General features: G+C 41.0%; 1 protein-coding gene across 1 annotated transcript in view; it reads right to left on the bottom strand.

Annotated features, from left to right (window-relative positions):
• Nucleotides 1-3,274: 3,274 nt before the first annotated feature.
• Nucleotides 3,275-15,389, bottom strand: part of LOC306759505 (calcium/calmodulin-dependent protein kinase type IV) — a gene marked incomplete at both ends in the record, with an annotated part of 32,150 nt that continues 20,035 nt past the window's right edge. Inside the window, 6 exons of the mRNA XM_079245174.1 lie at nt 3,275-3,769; nt 6,682-6,834; nt 8,373-8,499; nt 8,887-8,962; nt 10,174-10,248; nt 11,006-11,096. Of these exons, the coding sequence (XP_079101300.1) occupies nt 3,275-3,769; nt 6,682-6,834; nt 8,373-8,499; nt 8,887-8,962; nt 10,174-10,248; nt 11,006-11,096 (1,017 nt within the window). The remainder of the gene's footprint in view (nt 3,770-6,681; nt 6,835-8,372; nt 8,500-8,886; nt 8,963-10,173; nt 10,249-11,005; nt 11,097-15,389) is intronic.

Genomic DNA, 15,389 nt, shown 5'->3' with positions numbered 1-15,389 from the left:
TGTTGGAAACCAGTCTGAACCTCATTTTGCACCTGTTGTAAACCACTTCTGGCCTTTTAGATATGTTTTATCAATGTTTCTTTTTTATTTTAGTGTATTTATTTCATTAAAATGATAAGAAATGTCGGCATTTTAAACCAGGTGTCCAGCTGAAGGTTACATCTGTTTTCTCAAACTGCAGTGTCCAGGCCACCGTACATCAGAGAAAAATGTGTTACTTTAGGTCTGTTTATCCCGTCTCATCATTTTCTCTCCAGCATGATCTGCATGAATTTATGTTATTTTGGAAGCCCCTGTACAAAAAGAGGTAGAGCGTGTGGTTTCAGATCAGATGAAAGGGTTCGATTTCCAAAAAAGGTCTAAATTTTGTATTTTTTTAGGGTCTCAGATACTGAACGTGTGTGTGGTCGAGCTGAGCATAAAGATGTTGGTAGTAACGTGTCTAAAACCAAACTAGTATGTACAGTGCAAACAGAGCATCATCACTGCTGATAAAGTGTAAACAACACAACATTTTACAAAGCTCACAAACACAAGTTACTTACCTGAACGCTACAAATCGGAGCTACACGACCTATAGCTGCAGAAGCAACTCAGCAGCGTCGACAGTAGAGAGTAGAAAGGATTACAAAAGAAATCTCTGGATTCTCCTCTGAGTTTCCAGCAACGTTAAAGTCTGAAGCGTCTGAATGCACATGCTCCGACAAAAACAGGGATGCAGAAGAAGAAGAAGAAAAGCCAGAGGGATGATGATGATGATGATGATGATGCTCTCTCCTCGTCCTTAACAACCAGCGCTGCATTACAAAAGTTTAAGATTCAATCAGTCAGCTCCATCTGAGCATTTGAGGAAGAGTTCACCTTCTGCTTGGAGAATAGGAGGAAGATGCAGAGGAAAAGGAAGAAGTCTCTGTATGTCCATAAGCAGGACAGATGGGAAAAGTTTAGCATTTTGAAAAAAAAAATACACAGATTTCAGTCTCATGTTTGTTCAGTTAAAAAAATAACAAAACAGTTGTCATCGCATCGGACATGTATTGAGATATGACAAAGTCAAGCCACGCCCACCAACGATTTAACCGCTCGGACTGGTTGTGGGCAAAGATGGACATGAGTGAACTGGATTTATTTGTTAAAGGAACAATGGGAGACAATTACTGACATCTAGTGGTCAGATTAGGATTTACAGACATCTCTTTCCAGCGTTTCTATCCGTCCAGGAGGTTTACAATCCAGACACAACATGTAGTGTTTATTCAGAGACTCTAGATGGTAAATCCACCATTATTTATCACATCTTCATCACCATCACTACCATGTTGCTAAGAGACCTCTATTTTCACCTGGACATGATGATGAAGACACTTCCTGTCAGACTTTCCACCAATCAGAGAGCTTAAACTGACGGTAACGTCCAATCAGGAGCAGCCAAAGATCAACAAGTGATGAGAAAAGCAGGAAAATAATGATCCTCTATGGCTGGAATAAAGCCAAGAAGACGTTTGGGATGCAGCTGAGGTGGAGGTGCTGCAGTGAGGATAGCAGGTAGATAGTAGCAGGAAGACGTGTGGAAACATGGAAACTGTGTGTGTGTGTGTGTGTGTTTCAGATGTGAGAGAATGATGTGCAGATGAGAAAAGGCTTGGTCACTGCTGATCTGTGTGTGTTTTTTTCTACAAACTTCTGGTTGCTCTTTATGCTGCTTTATCTGTTCATACATTCATTTTACATCATTTTAGCCTCAGAATCTGACAGCTGAGGCTGAAACATCTCGTCTGCATGGAAACATCACGTCTCCATGGAAACATCACGTCTGCATGGAAACATCACGTCTGCATGGAAACACCACGTCTCCATGGAAACATCATGTCTGCGTGGAAACATCATGTCTGCATGGAAACATCATGTCTGCATGGAAACATCATGTCTACATGGAAACATCACGTCTGCATGGAAACATCATGTCTACATGGAAACATCACGTCTGCAAGGAAACATCTCGTCTGCATGGAAACATCACGTCTGCATGGAAACATCACGTCTGCATGGAAACATCTCGTCTGCATGGAAACATCACGTCTGCATGGGAACATCCCGTCTGCATGGAAACATCACGTCCGCAAACTGACTGAGATTTAAAGACTTCAGCTTCTTTGTGTAATTTTCATGTTAAATAAACAAGATGGATGAAAAATATCAACAATGGCTTGTAGCTTTAACAGTTAGGAAAACATTTAATGTACAAATGTCTTAAATTTATACGATTAAATGCCCCCAAATAGCATCTACAACCTCTGCTTCCTTCACTCTCCTCTTCTCTCCATCCACCCTCTGAACACATCTCCTCTATGTTCCTCTTATGGTGCTAAAGTGACCATTCTGCAGTGTGGACCAACAACAAATATACATTTGTTATTGGTTCACACTGTGGGAATTAACTGAATGATTGTCAGTGTTGGATTTTAACAGGATTGTTGGATGGATTTGTGTGGGTGTGTGTGTGTGTGTGTGTGTGTAATCCATGTCCACTGTGGCCCAGTTGACCAGCATGTTCGGTCAGATCCTTTGGCCAGCTGTTGAGCTCTCTACTGAACACACATGAGAATGAAAATCTCTAATAACTAGAAAACATGGAACTTTCCCTTTAGGTTGGCAGTAAACAGCAGGCGGAGGTGAAAGCGGCCTGGTTTAGAGCTGAAAAGCTGCATATTCACGCTTCATGGCCTCTTCACAGCGACCAATCACCCCCAGAGATGGATCCAATCAAAGCAGGTGTGGAAGGGTTAGCGAGGCGTAAATAACTTCCAGGCATGATCCACCGGACTTCAACAGGACGAGCCAAAAATGAAAAGTTTGGTTGAATAAATCCCGAGGTCTGCGCTCAGTTATCTCTGTTTAAGCAAAATATACTCTGAAAGCTGTCATCGCTGCATGCTGCGATAGATACAGTTTGACAGGCGCTTCCTGGTCACCCCGATATGAGGCGAAGATCCAGAACCTAAACTTCCTGTTTCCGAACCCGATCTGCTCATTTCCAGTACGTTAAATTACCTTCATGTGATTTACAGCTCAGAAAATCCTTGTTTACATTGAACCGTCCTCTGCGCTGCAGCTCCAGCGCCTGGGAGCAGCCGTTGGCATGGTGATGGCGGGGATGCTTCTGCCTCTGGCAGGAAAATTCAGGGGTTTGAAACGAGCTGATGGAAGGCTGAATGGTGTGATCAGTTTTTGGTGGTTAAGTACAAGATCTCAGCTGTGTTAGATGGTTACTGGTCTAACTGCTTGGCTCCGCCCCCGCCTTGAAGCCGTTGCTGAGATTGTTGGGACTTGGAGGGGAGCCCAATGGGGGCGTGGCCTCAACTCTGGGGGCGGGATCAATTCCAGAGCTGCTTTTCTGCGGTACCCGCGGTTGGACCAGCATTGTTTTGGGGATGACGGATGCTTGTCGGAGCCCGTCAGCACGCAGAGGTGGTCGCACGAGGGCGGGGGCTGTGGGCATGGCATCAGAAGTGGGCGGGTTGGGGCTGCGAGGAGGGGAGGGGCTGATGGCACTTTGGTCGGCGAGCTTGGGTTCAGCTTTCTGCGGTACCTGCTGGTCCTGGGGGGAGTCGTCTTTGTTGCTTGTGGTGGGGTCTGAGGACTCAGCAGGGGGGTCCTGCTGCATGCTGCTCTGCCTGGAAGTCCCTGACCCGGGAATCTCGCAGCTGTCGGTGCGACGCCGCGAGCCCTCGTGCATCCTGCTGGTGGCCACAACAGCCTTCATGGCTGCCTGTTGACACAACGATCAAGCAGTTTAGTTAACACACCAAAGTACTAACTAGTACCAACTCATTTCTATGTTCATTCATCTTAATCTATTTATTTCTATTAATTTATTATTATTTTATCCCTTTATTTTATAATTAAGTTAATTCAGGCATCAAGGGGTTTTATAAGACTACTTCCTTTTTATTTTCAATAATTTAGTTTGTTTTAAACTAAAATTTCAAACAAATAAAGTTAATGTTTTAACGGACAGTTAAAAATCAGCGTAGGATGTAGTAATACATGTATTCATTCTTATTTTGTCCAAAATAACTTAAATATTAAAACTTTGACATTATTTCATCAGGATATTTAATACAATTTAAACCATAACACACAACAACAACAATAATCACAAAAATAACAATAATAATCTATGAATAATGTTTCACAAAATACAGTTTTACCTCCGCCAACAGCGTACGTCTGTCTGTTATTAACATAACTCAACAAGTTATGGATGAAATTTTCAGGAAATATAATATAAATGGAATAATAACCAAGTGATGACATTTTGTGGGTATTCGGATCACCATATGCAAGTAGCTGGGTAGCTGGTGGACGTGGCCACCCCCTTCGCTAAATCCTGGCCACTTTAGTGGCTTCTGCTGGTTGACTCTATTCTTTATTCTGGATTCTTTATCCTGATTCCTGCAGGTGATAAAATGAGTTAGTTGTGTCGGAGTCCGTTGTTGGGACTGTGAGCTGGTCTGTTGTCGGTTCCACGTCGCTCTTTTTATATCCAAACTGCATCCAGACAGAAATTTCCCTCTTTTAGGAACAAACTCATCAGTTTGGGTTGGCTGCTCATCTTTTAGTGAATTATCCTCTGAAACACGTCTGCTACCGTCTTCCTCCATGTTTATATGTTGCAGCGTGCCGTAAAGCGCATCTTGACGTAAAATACTGCAGTAAAGCACCTTATTGTGGTGTAAACGATAGCGCCTCATATGAAACAACATACATTTTCTATCATCCAGAGGATATATATCATCATATCGCCCAGCCCTACCTGGCAGCATCCAGAAGCTGAGAAACTGCACCTCACAACTTTTCCTTTGGGATGCTGCGTGATGTTGCAGCTGGGTTTTGCTTTTAACACCACATTAACCGTGTAGGATACATGTATACCACCCCGAAAATGATCGTAAATCCATCCTGGCCACCCCGCTGGAAATTCCCTGGCTCCGCTACTGACCTTATGGATCCAGGATTTTCCTGAAGGACTTGTCATTATGGGGAGCTGGGAATAATTTTGTCATTACGGTTTCTAACTCCGCAGAGAAAGCCTGTGATTTTCAGGTGGTTGTAAACTTTATGGCGGTGCATCGTCGCCACCAACTGGTGTCAAAACGCTGAAATGAAGTTTGAATTCAGCACTGCCTCCTATGATGCATGACGACGTTGGAAACAGATATCTCCATTTATCTATGTAAATGGAACATGAACGGACATAAAGGATGAGTTTTCAAGGACTCTAAATAGGATGTGGAATCTATCCTGATGATGGAAATGTTGTCAGCTAATGTAGCTAATAATTCTAATGTCTTGTTATCGTTTAGCTGATATTATCTCAGGGTATAAAGTGTTTGCATTGGGTTGGTACCTGGATGGACTGGGACTCGGGGAGTGACTCTGGCTTGGCTGAAGTCTGCACTGATTGCTTCTACTTGTCAATAGGCCTCATTGATTGTTTCATGTCTTTGAAATATTTTTATATATGATTTGCTTAAATCAAACTATTGTTTGACAAGTTTTTATGTCCTCTGGTTTATCATTGGTTCACACAGCTTTTTTTTTTCTTCTGATTTTTTCCTTTCTATTTGGAAAAAACTTTGGATTTTGTTTGACAATTGATCATTTTAAACTAAATGATTTGAGTAATTTTAAAGTTGTTCAAATCTTTAACAATTCATCCATCCATTCATCCATCCATGTATATGTTCATCCATCCATGTATCTGTTCATCCATCCATCCATCCATCCATCCATCCATGTATCTCTTTGTTCATCCATCCATCCATCCATCCATGTATCTCTTTGTTCATCCATCCATCCATCCATCCATGTATCTCTTTGTTCATCCATCCATCCATCCATCCATCCATGTATCTCTTTGTTCATCCATCCATCCATCCATGTATATGTTCATCCATCCATCCATCCATCCATCCATGTATATGTTCATCCATCCATCCATCCATCCATGTATATGTTCATCCATCCATCCATCCATCCATGTTTCTCTTTGTTCATCCATCCATCCATCCATGTATATGTTCATCCATCCATCCATCCATGTATATGTTCATCCATCCATCCATCCATGTATCTCTTTGTTCATCCATCCATCCATCCATGTATATGTTCATCCATCCATCCATGCATCTCTTTGTTCATCCATCCATCCATGTATATGTTCATCCATCCATCCATCATCCATGTATCTCTTTGTTCATCCATCCATCCATCCATGTATATGTTCATCCATCCATCCATCATCCATGTATCTCTTTGTTCATCCATCCATCCATCCATCCATGCATCTCTTTGTTCATCCATCCATCCATCCTTGTATCTGTTCATCCATCCATCCATGTATCTCTTCATCCATCCATCCATCCATCCATGTAGCTCTTCATTCATTCATCCATCCATCCATGTAGCTCTTCATTCATTCATCCATCCATCCATGTAGCTCTTTGTTCATCCATCCATGCGTCTGTTCATCCATCCATCCATCCATCCCTCCATCTCTGTAACTGTGTAGTCCAGTTGAGGGTCATAGAGTCTATACCAGTAATCACTGGGCGACAGGCGCGGTATTTCTACAACTAAAACTGTTTTTAACACCATAAATTTCTCTGAACTACAAACCTTAAGTTTGCGTCGAGCGTTGAATTCTTGCAGTTTTCTCTGCGTTGTGTCCATGTGGGAGAAGCGGGCCGCTTTACCCAACACCCAGGGATGCTGCAGCGCTTCTCGGACACTGAGGCGCTTGTGAGGGTCCAGAACGATCAGCTTACTGACCTGCAGGTGGACCAAAAGGAACCAAAGTCCGAATCCTGATCAGGATTATTGGCAACGTCCAAGAACAGTTGATATGATCAGCAGTAAAGTCAAGTACATGTTGTTTACAATCCAGCTCTGTGTTCCAGTACCAGTCCAGATCAGACATTTACAACTGAGGGGAACATCAGGATGGTCCTGATCTCCGGGTTCAGAAAGTCTCGATTCAGTATTTATGTCATTTCACAGAAAATATCAGGGATGAATCAACGTTAATGTTTCTGTTTATCTGAAACAAGTCATCACTGAAGCCATGAAGTCTGGCTCCACCAGCTGGGTCCACGTGGACTTAAAGATCACATAGTTTCATCAAATATAAAGAATCTGCAAATAATTCACATCAAATCTTTTTCTAAACTGGTCTTTAAGTGGTTTCCAGTAAAATAGTGGGCTGGACCAGTAAAATAACAGCAAAATAAACCTATAAATAATAAACGCTCTAAATGTTTCAATTATTTTTAGTACAAAGGGAAACAAAAACATTATCATGATGTTTCTGTTTAATGAACCGTCCTATAAAAAAAAAACAAATTATGTATTATGTTTCATTGATATATTTTATTTAATCTATGTTTACTTGTGTTATTTATTTAAATGATTATATTAATATTATATTTAATTATATTATTATAACATATAATATATATTAGCCTAATTTATTATATTTATATTATATCTAAACAAAAAAGATATTGATATAAAAGTATAGATTAATTAATCATATTATTCATAAATGTTGCTTTTTTAGAATCTGTCCTTTTTATTATTTATCAAAAAAATATTTTGATTTATAAATTCATCAATTATTTTTATTATTGCTTTTATATGCATTATATTATTTCTATAATATTGCATTGTATTGTTAACAACTGATATTGTATGTAGATCTTAATTTCATATTTATGTATATGCTTTAAAAACCATTTAAAAATCACACTGGATTAAAAAACATTATTTAATCACAGGTATCTGAAACTGAAAAATACATATTTCATGTTAAAAAAAAAGAAAAAAAAGAAGTTGTATTTTAAAACTACTGTTAATATCTTGCATGTCATTTTCATGTTTGCCAGATTGGGGTCAGTGGGATCCCAATCTAGGTCGCAATGACCCCTAATTTACAACTTTATTGTGATTTTGCTATTTGTATTTTCTTTTATGCTTTTTTACTGTAATGCTTTTAATGTTTCATGTAAAGCACTTTAAACTGTCTTGTACATGAAAGGTGCTGTATGAATAAACTCGCCTTGCCTCAGGTGGGCGGTTTCAGCCAAATGTTCGACATCAACATATCAGACCCCACTCCCCTCCTGACGCCAGTAAAAACCAGGATGTGACCAGGAACGTGATCACATTGGCACAGGTTAAAGAGAAAAACGTCATCATGTTTATGATGTAGTCCAGGTCAAAGTCCAGGTCTCGGAGGGGTCAGCAGAGACCAGAAACTTCCAGACTCTCTCAGATGGATCAGCTGCTGCGTCCCACTAGAGTCCTCTTACCAGATCCTTGGCATTGAGGGAGACCTCGTCCCACCACGGAGACACAAACTCATAGTCGCAGTTGAGGATGCGGCTGTACATGTACTGATCCCCCCTCGGGTCAAAGAAGGGCTCGAACCCGCAGAGCCTGCAGAACCGGAAGCAGAACCCATCAGTGACACAAATGATCCCAACCTCGCTGACGATCAATAATCATTCTGAGTCTTGAGACGAGATTAAGGAAAACAAAGGAAATGTCGAGGAGTGAGACCAGCATCGTGTCGTTATCGAAGGGAGCCATTAAGACCCGTTAACGTCTGCGAGCAGACGGCGACAGGATGCAGCGGTTCGCTCTGTCACCGCCTCTAATGGCCGTTACCGGGCAGATGGAAGAGCAGAAAACTTAGATGTGAAATCTGCGCTGACGGGAATGAGTCAATTATGAATCACTGTGTGTGTGTGTGTGTGTGTGTGTGTGTGTGTGTGTGTGTGTGTGTGTGTGTGTGTGTGTGTGTGTGTGTGTGTGTGGACTCACAGGATGTAGAGGATGACGCCCACCGACCACATGTCCACCTCGGGGCCGTAGGCATTTCCCCGCAGGATCTCTGGAGCTGCAGGCAGACGAGTCGGTTAGCAGCCAGATGGCCGACAGAAGCTCTGACTGAGAGCTCTGAGAAATCCCACAGAGCAGCGGTGGCAGCGAACGCATCGCTGCACGCCTCCACATCACACAGGTGAATAAATACACATGATGTTCACCGCTTCTGACCTGCAGATACTTCACTAGTTCACACTGACATTACACCTTTTACTACTGGTTCTACTCATACTACGTCCTCACACCGTGTACTACCACTGCACCGCATGCTGCTGGTACTACGCAGAGTACTACTGGTGTTGCTTCTGGTACTACATCTACTACTAACACTGCTAGCATTACTGATGTTCATCAGCATGGTCTTCTGACTGTATCAGAACTTTATTCGTCTTGTTGGTGACAGACATACAGATCTGATCTCAGTCCAGGAAACTGAAACGATAACAGAACAACTGAACAGCTGTTTGTTGACATTCGGTTGTCATAGATACCTGGCTGTCTCCTGATCTCATGGACAACCAGGGACGACTTCTGACTACTGACGGGCGATACCTGAATATTTCCTGCTAACACGATACTGTGAGTTTATAGTATTTTCTTTGATATCAATACAGATATCAATACTTTAGAAGGACCATAAAGATAAAACTCATCATCGGTACGTGAAAGAAATGCTTTTAAAACTGATTAAACTACAGATTAATATAAGATTGTTGCCAAATATATGTAAAAGTAAAATTATAAATGTAATAAAATCTGCATTAAACCAGTAAAATATCAAAGCTTTATCATCACAAAGAGCATCATCATCTTGACATCTGATAGGCTACCGTGATCATGTGACACAGAAGGAACACACCTGGGCTTTTTTTTTTATCTCAAACTCTCAGAAGTGAAAACAAATGACATGTTTTGTTTCAGCAGAGTATTAAATCTGATATTTTTACTGGCAGATATTGAATTAAAGTCTACGTAGCTTTATTTGTACACCGCCACTTTAACAACGACGTCATCTCAGGTCGATTCAAGACAATTCCAAACAAGCAGCCTAACTAGGAGGAACCAACAGATTGCATCAAATCGAAGAATCGACTGCAGAGTATCAATACACCCACCCTTCTTCTGAGGAAGTATAATGGTAAAGAAGGGGAAGATTTCACTCCGTACAGACTCACATGGTCAGGTGAACATCTACACATGAACTGCTAGCTTCACTCCACTTACCGCAGTAGCCTGGAGTACCGCAGACCGTCTTCATGGTCACCTGGTCGTCAATGATTTTGGAGAGACCAAAGTCGGCTGTGAGAGAAGAAGAGACTTTAAACGTGATGAATTTCTGCCGTTTCTGTTTGAAGAGGAGCGAGTGGGTGAGGCTGTGGAGGGGGAGGACAATGTGTTTCTCTGCAGGAGGCTCTGAACTCCAGGAAGGTGTTGGCGGAGAGGACTCGCACTCCTCCATCTGTAGCGGTTAGCCGGGGGCTCTCCGACCATCTGGACGCAGAGAGGCTTCTCCAGAAATAATGAGGCAGCAAGGGGTCGATGCCCCGGAACTAGAAATGTGACCACAGGCGAGTTTCTGCTTGTCGTATGGATTAAAGTGAAACACATCAGATGATGTTTTTACAAGAAATTTGCTTAAAATTTCACGTAAAGTTTGAAGCTGAAGACAGTTTAATCTTTGAAGTTTGTTAGGAGCCCTTAAAGCACCTGCTTTGCCATGATTGGTCACCTCCACAGGCCTGATTATCTGCCTATCAGCAGCTGTTATTCTGCCTCTAAACGCAGGATGAGTCAACATTTTAGGAGGAAACACAAGCAAAAAAACTGAAATATTTTCCTCCCTAAAATCCCTCTCAGCTTCAGGTTTAATTGCAGGAAAAGTTGTTTATGTTCGTCACGTTGAGTCATTTCTGCTTTCAGCTAAATTTAGACCAGAAAGCAGAAATTCTGATGGTGTCATTAAAGAAAAGCTATAAAATATGCATAGTGGTCAGTATGCAGCTGAACTGCCTTGTTACGACTGAAGCTGCATGCCAAGCAGTGGGGGGGTTGTTACCTATCTTCAGCGGAGCGTCCAGCGACAGTTCGGCGTAAAGCAGGTTCTCTGGTTTGAGGTCGCGATGGACAACGCCGTTCTCGTGTAAATACTGAAACACATAAAAACATGAGAAAAAGTGTAAGAGCTGCCGATATTCAGGACTTTAAAAGTTAAGAGTTTCACGTTGGAAAATTTTAAAGAACAAACAGGTCGCATTTCTACGGCAGGAACTCCTGAAAGCTGCATGAATGCACCTTTAATCTCTGCTTTTGCTATTAGAAAATGTAGAACTGTAACAGTCAGCATGCAGACATGATGTTTCCATGGCGACGTGACGTTTCCATGGAGACGTGATGTTTCCATGCAGACGTGGTGTCTCCATGGAAACATGATGTTTTCAGCCTCAGCTGTCAGATTCTGAGGATAAAATGATGTAAAGCTCTCTGATTGGTGGAAAGTCTGACAGGAAGTGTCTTCATCATCATGTCCAGGTGAAAACAGAGGTCTCTTAGCAACATGGTAGTGATGGTGATGAAGATGTGATAAATAATGGTGGATTTACCATCTAGAGTCTCTGAATAAACACTACATGTTGTGTCTGGATTGTAAACCTCCTGGACGGAGAGAAACGCTGGAAAACCTCCGTAGACCAGCTGGAGGGTCACATGACCATCCCAGTTACACACTGCTGGTCCTGAGATGACGATGATGATGAAGCGATGGCGCTTTGGAAGATCTGATGGAGTGTTTAGGATTAATAACCTCATGCCAGTGGTTCTTTGTTCTGTGTTGGTAATTATGTACGATTAACTCTGAATATAAAAGCTTCATGTTGGTATGTAATTATCCTGGTTTGGATCTTGACCGCTGTTTGTGTCATTTGCATGTTATGTCAATGTCTACATGATTTATCTAATTACTCTGCTGTCATCAGCAGAAAACATCAATATCCGCCTTACTATTGTACTTTACAACATAAAGTTACTCTTTCTGTCTCTGAAGGAGCAGAATTGTTCTTTTTAGGACATGAGAGGAAGGTCGAAGTCAGCAAAGACACATGGTTGCATCCAGGCTATCTAATTACATTGCTTTCCTTGTATTTAATCAAGGGAAGGGGATTGATTTATTGATCATGTTAGTCAGATATTTGAGACATGTCCTGATAGAGCTTGTTGGTAACTGGCTTTTTCTGCATAACCAGTCTAATCACAAAATCAAACAACAAATAAACCATGTGGAGAAAAGCGTTAACATCTTCACACCTCCTCGTAGTTCTCATGTTTCTCCTTACAGATGAGATGCATTTTAAGCCTTCTGCACATCCGCTGTTGCTGGTTTCATCTCCTCTTACTTCCAGTCCCGGTTCTGACACCGCAGAACCTGCTCAGACTGCGTCTAACCCGCAGGAGAAACATGACTCCCTCGTGTTGTTTTACTGTCACAATAAGAGCGAACAAAGTGCAGAAGGTGGGGTGCAGACAAAAAGCTTCAGGTGATATGAAGGCGGGGGTTGGAGGGTCTGTGGAGGATTTGGCAGGATGAAGTCAGACGCAGAGAGAAGCTCGGAACTGACAGATGGCCGATTCCCCATGCAGGGTGGAGTGGTGAGAGGAGGAAACCAAGGCCAGTTCACGAGCACCAGACTCAGACTGCCTGAAATTAAAAGTTTTATCAGATTTGTTTATTTTTTTGCATTTTATTTACAAACTAAAACTAAAACAAATTCCGACAGTCCCGTTGCCATGGTTACGTCCTTCGCTACAAGCTCAACGTCACAAAACGTTATTGAAACAGAACAATGAACATTTAACCCCTGTGTTGGACTGAATAACAGTGAAACGTGATGCTTTAGGGAGCTGAGCAGAAGTTCAACAGTCCAGACGATGTGGTTTTTCCTGCAGAGGAACTCGGCAGCTTCCAGGTCTGCACGTATTGTTCTGCATTAATGGAGCCTTCACAGATGCAGAGATTACTCATGCCATGTGCACTAATGGACTCCCATGCCATCACAGATGCTGTTGAGCTGTGAGCTGGTAAAAAGCTGGACACTTTCTCTGCTCGTCATCTCTTGGTTTATTTTAAAATGATTTATTTGTACACTCCTCTGTATGTTTTGGTTCATGTCCTCTTTTCCTCTGCACCTGTGTTCGGTAACGTAGCCTTGTTTTCTCTTCTCCTTGTCTAGAAAATCATCTTTGTGCTTTTTAGATGAGTTTTCCTTTAAATTTGTGGTGGTTGTTGTTAAACATCAGGTCACGTTTCCCGGTGTTGCTGTTTCTGTGATACGGCTGTTTGGCTGATGCTGACGGCCTGCCCGTGTTTGACCTCTGGTTTGGACTTTACGGACCGAACTCTGTTGATGTCCTGACTCTGGGTCTGGGATCATGAGCTGACTGGGATGATCCATTTAACTCAGCCAAGGCGATGCAGCATTCATGAGTTCAAGAAGAAATCAAAGCAGGGGCGGCGCTAGAGGGGTGTTCAGGGTGGCACCGACCCCCTGTGAAATCTGACTGGACTGCCGACATGCCACCTCAGGTGGTTGACAGGTAATTAGAGGAGGACCAAAACCAGTGGTTTGCGATGCCACTGATTTTCTTCCAATATCATACTTCAAAAATTCAAACTCATACCAGCAATACGAATCTGATATTGATACCTGGAATAAAATAATAATGTGTTTGGAAAACCCTTTTAAAGCTGGATAAAAATAACAAATAGATAAAATAAATGAATAAAAATATTATTAATATTAATAATAATAAAAGAATAACAAATAGAAATAAATTGGATCAAATTTAGACAAGATCATGTGATAAAATGCATATTTACACAAAATTACTAAAATATTGATTCTGGAAGAGCTAGTGTCAGATGTGTTGATATTTTAGTATCAGTCCACATTTCACTAACAGAAACGTCTTTCCAAACCGTGAAGGCACCACTACAACAATTTCCTAACTAGGAACATTCACGTGTTTGCACATTTCTAGAACAAATTTAGTCCCTGTTTGAGTACAGCTACTAATATGAGATAAAGCTGTTAAGCTTACGTTAGCATGACGCTACGTTAGCATGACTCTACGTTAGCATGATGCTACATTAGCATGACGCTACGCATGAAGCTAGCACTAGATTGGTATTAAGCTAATTTGGGAAAACCATGGCTGTTGGGGCTGGGACAATATGCTTTCATCTCGATTCTATTTCAAATCTTTTTGCGTACCAATTCAGTTTAAGTTGCGATTCTCACGATTCTTCAATGTTGCTGATTTTTGTAGATTAAAAACAAAAAAAAAGTACTAAACTTTTTTTGCTTGTCATTTTTCTTAATTTCACTTAGGAAAAATCAACACAGTAGCCAGACTATCATTCTGCTGTTGTAATGCCCAAGAAGACAAGTAAAAAGACCAATCAAAAAAATAATTACATTTCATGACATTCAATTTTATAATGGTTTCTTTTTTAATTGATTTTTTTTCTTTTAAAAAAAAATCACTTTTTAAATTCTGATGCAATCACAATATTGGATTTTTTTCAGTTCAATTTCCCACCCCTTATGGCTGTCCGAACGTCACACCGTAACCCCATATAGTGAACTCATTCTGTTGCCCATTCTGACACGAAGCTGGCGCTGGTGTCCTCACCGCAGACCATATAACCACCAGCTGTGATCACAGCACCATGACACCCATAGAGATGTTGTTCCAAATCCTGGTCCAAACTTGTGTGAACATGTTTCATTTACTTCTAGTTTTACATGTCTATTAAATAAAAATTTATTATCTGTAGTTGTTTTACCAGCTTTGATGTTTGCATCATTTACGCCACTTCAAGCTCCTGCCTGCAATGCATTGTGGTCTATATTGATCCATCCAGTGATCATCGATGCTCACTACTTGTCAAGATGCATTGTGGGTAAATTGGAGTCTGCTACTCTTTTCTCTCTGGACATTTGGACAACCCTAGAAAATGGCGTGAAAACAGAGCTAAGTGTGGACATTCGGACACGAATTTTGTCCCAATTCGATTCGATTCCGATTTTTTTTGGGTGCCAATTTGATTTAAATTGCGATTCTCACAAGTCTTTAATATGGATGATTTTTGTAGATTAAAAACAAAATAAATGTATGAAACATTTTTTTTCACTCACCATTTTCCTTCATTTCAATGAGGAAAAAACAACATAGTAGCCAGACCATCATTCTGCTGCTACAAAGCCCAAGAAGACAATTAAAAAGATAAATAAAAACAATAAAAATGGCAACAAAAAAAAAATATATTGAATTATTTTTATTTATTTGAAAAAAAAGAGATTTTTTTAAACAAAAAATTTATGTTAAAATTGTGAAGCAAAAAAAATCCAGATTTTTGATTTTTTGATTTGATTTTCCCACCACTA

Source organism: Telmatherina bonti (genome assembly GCF_933228915.1).
Source record: "Telmatherina bonti genome assembly, chromosome: 8".
Lineage (NCBI taxonomy): Eukaryota > Metazoa > Chordata > Actinopteri > Atheriniformes > Telmatherinidae > Telmatherina > Telmatherina bonti.
The sequence above is the reverse complement of the archived record's forward strand: the minus strand, read 5'-3'. Positions and strand labels throughout refer to the sequence as shown.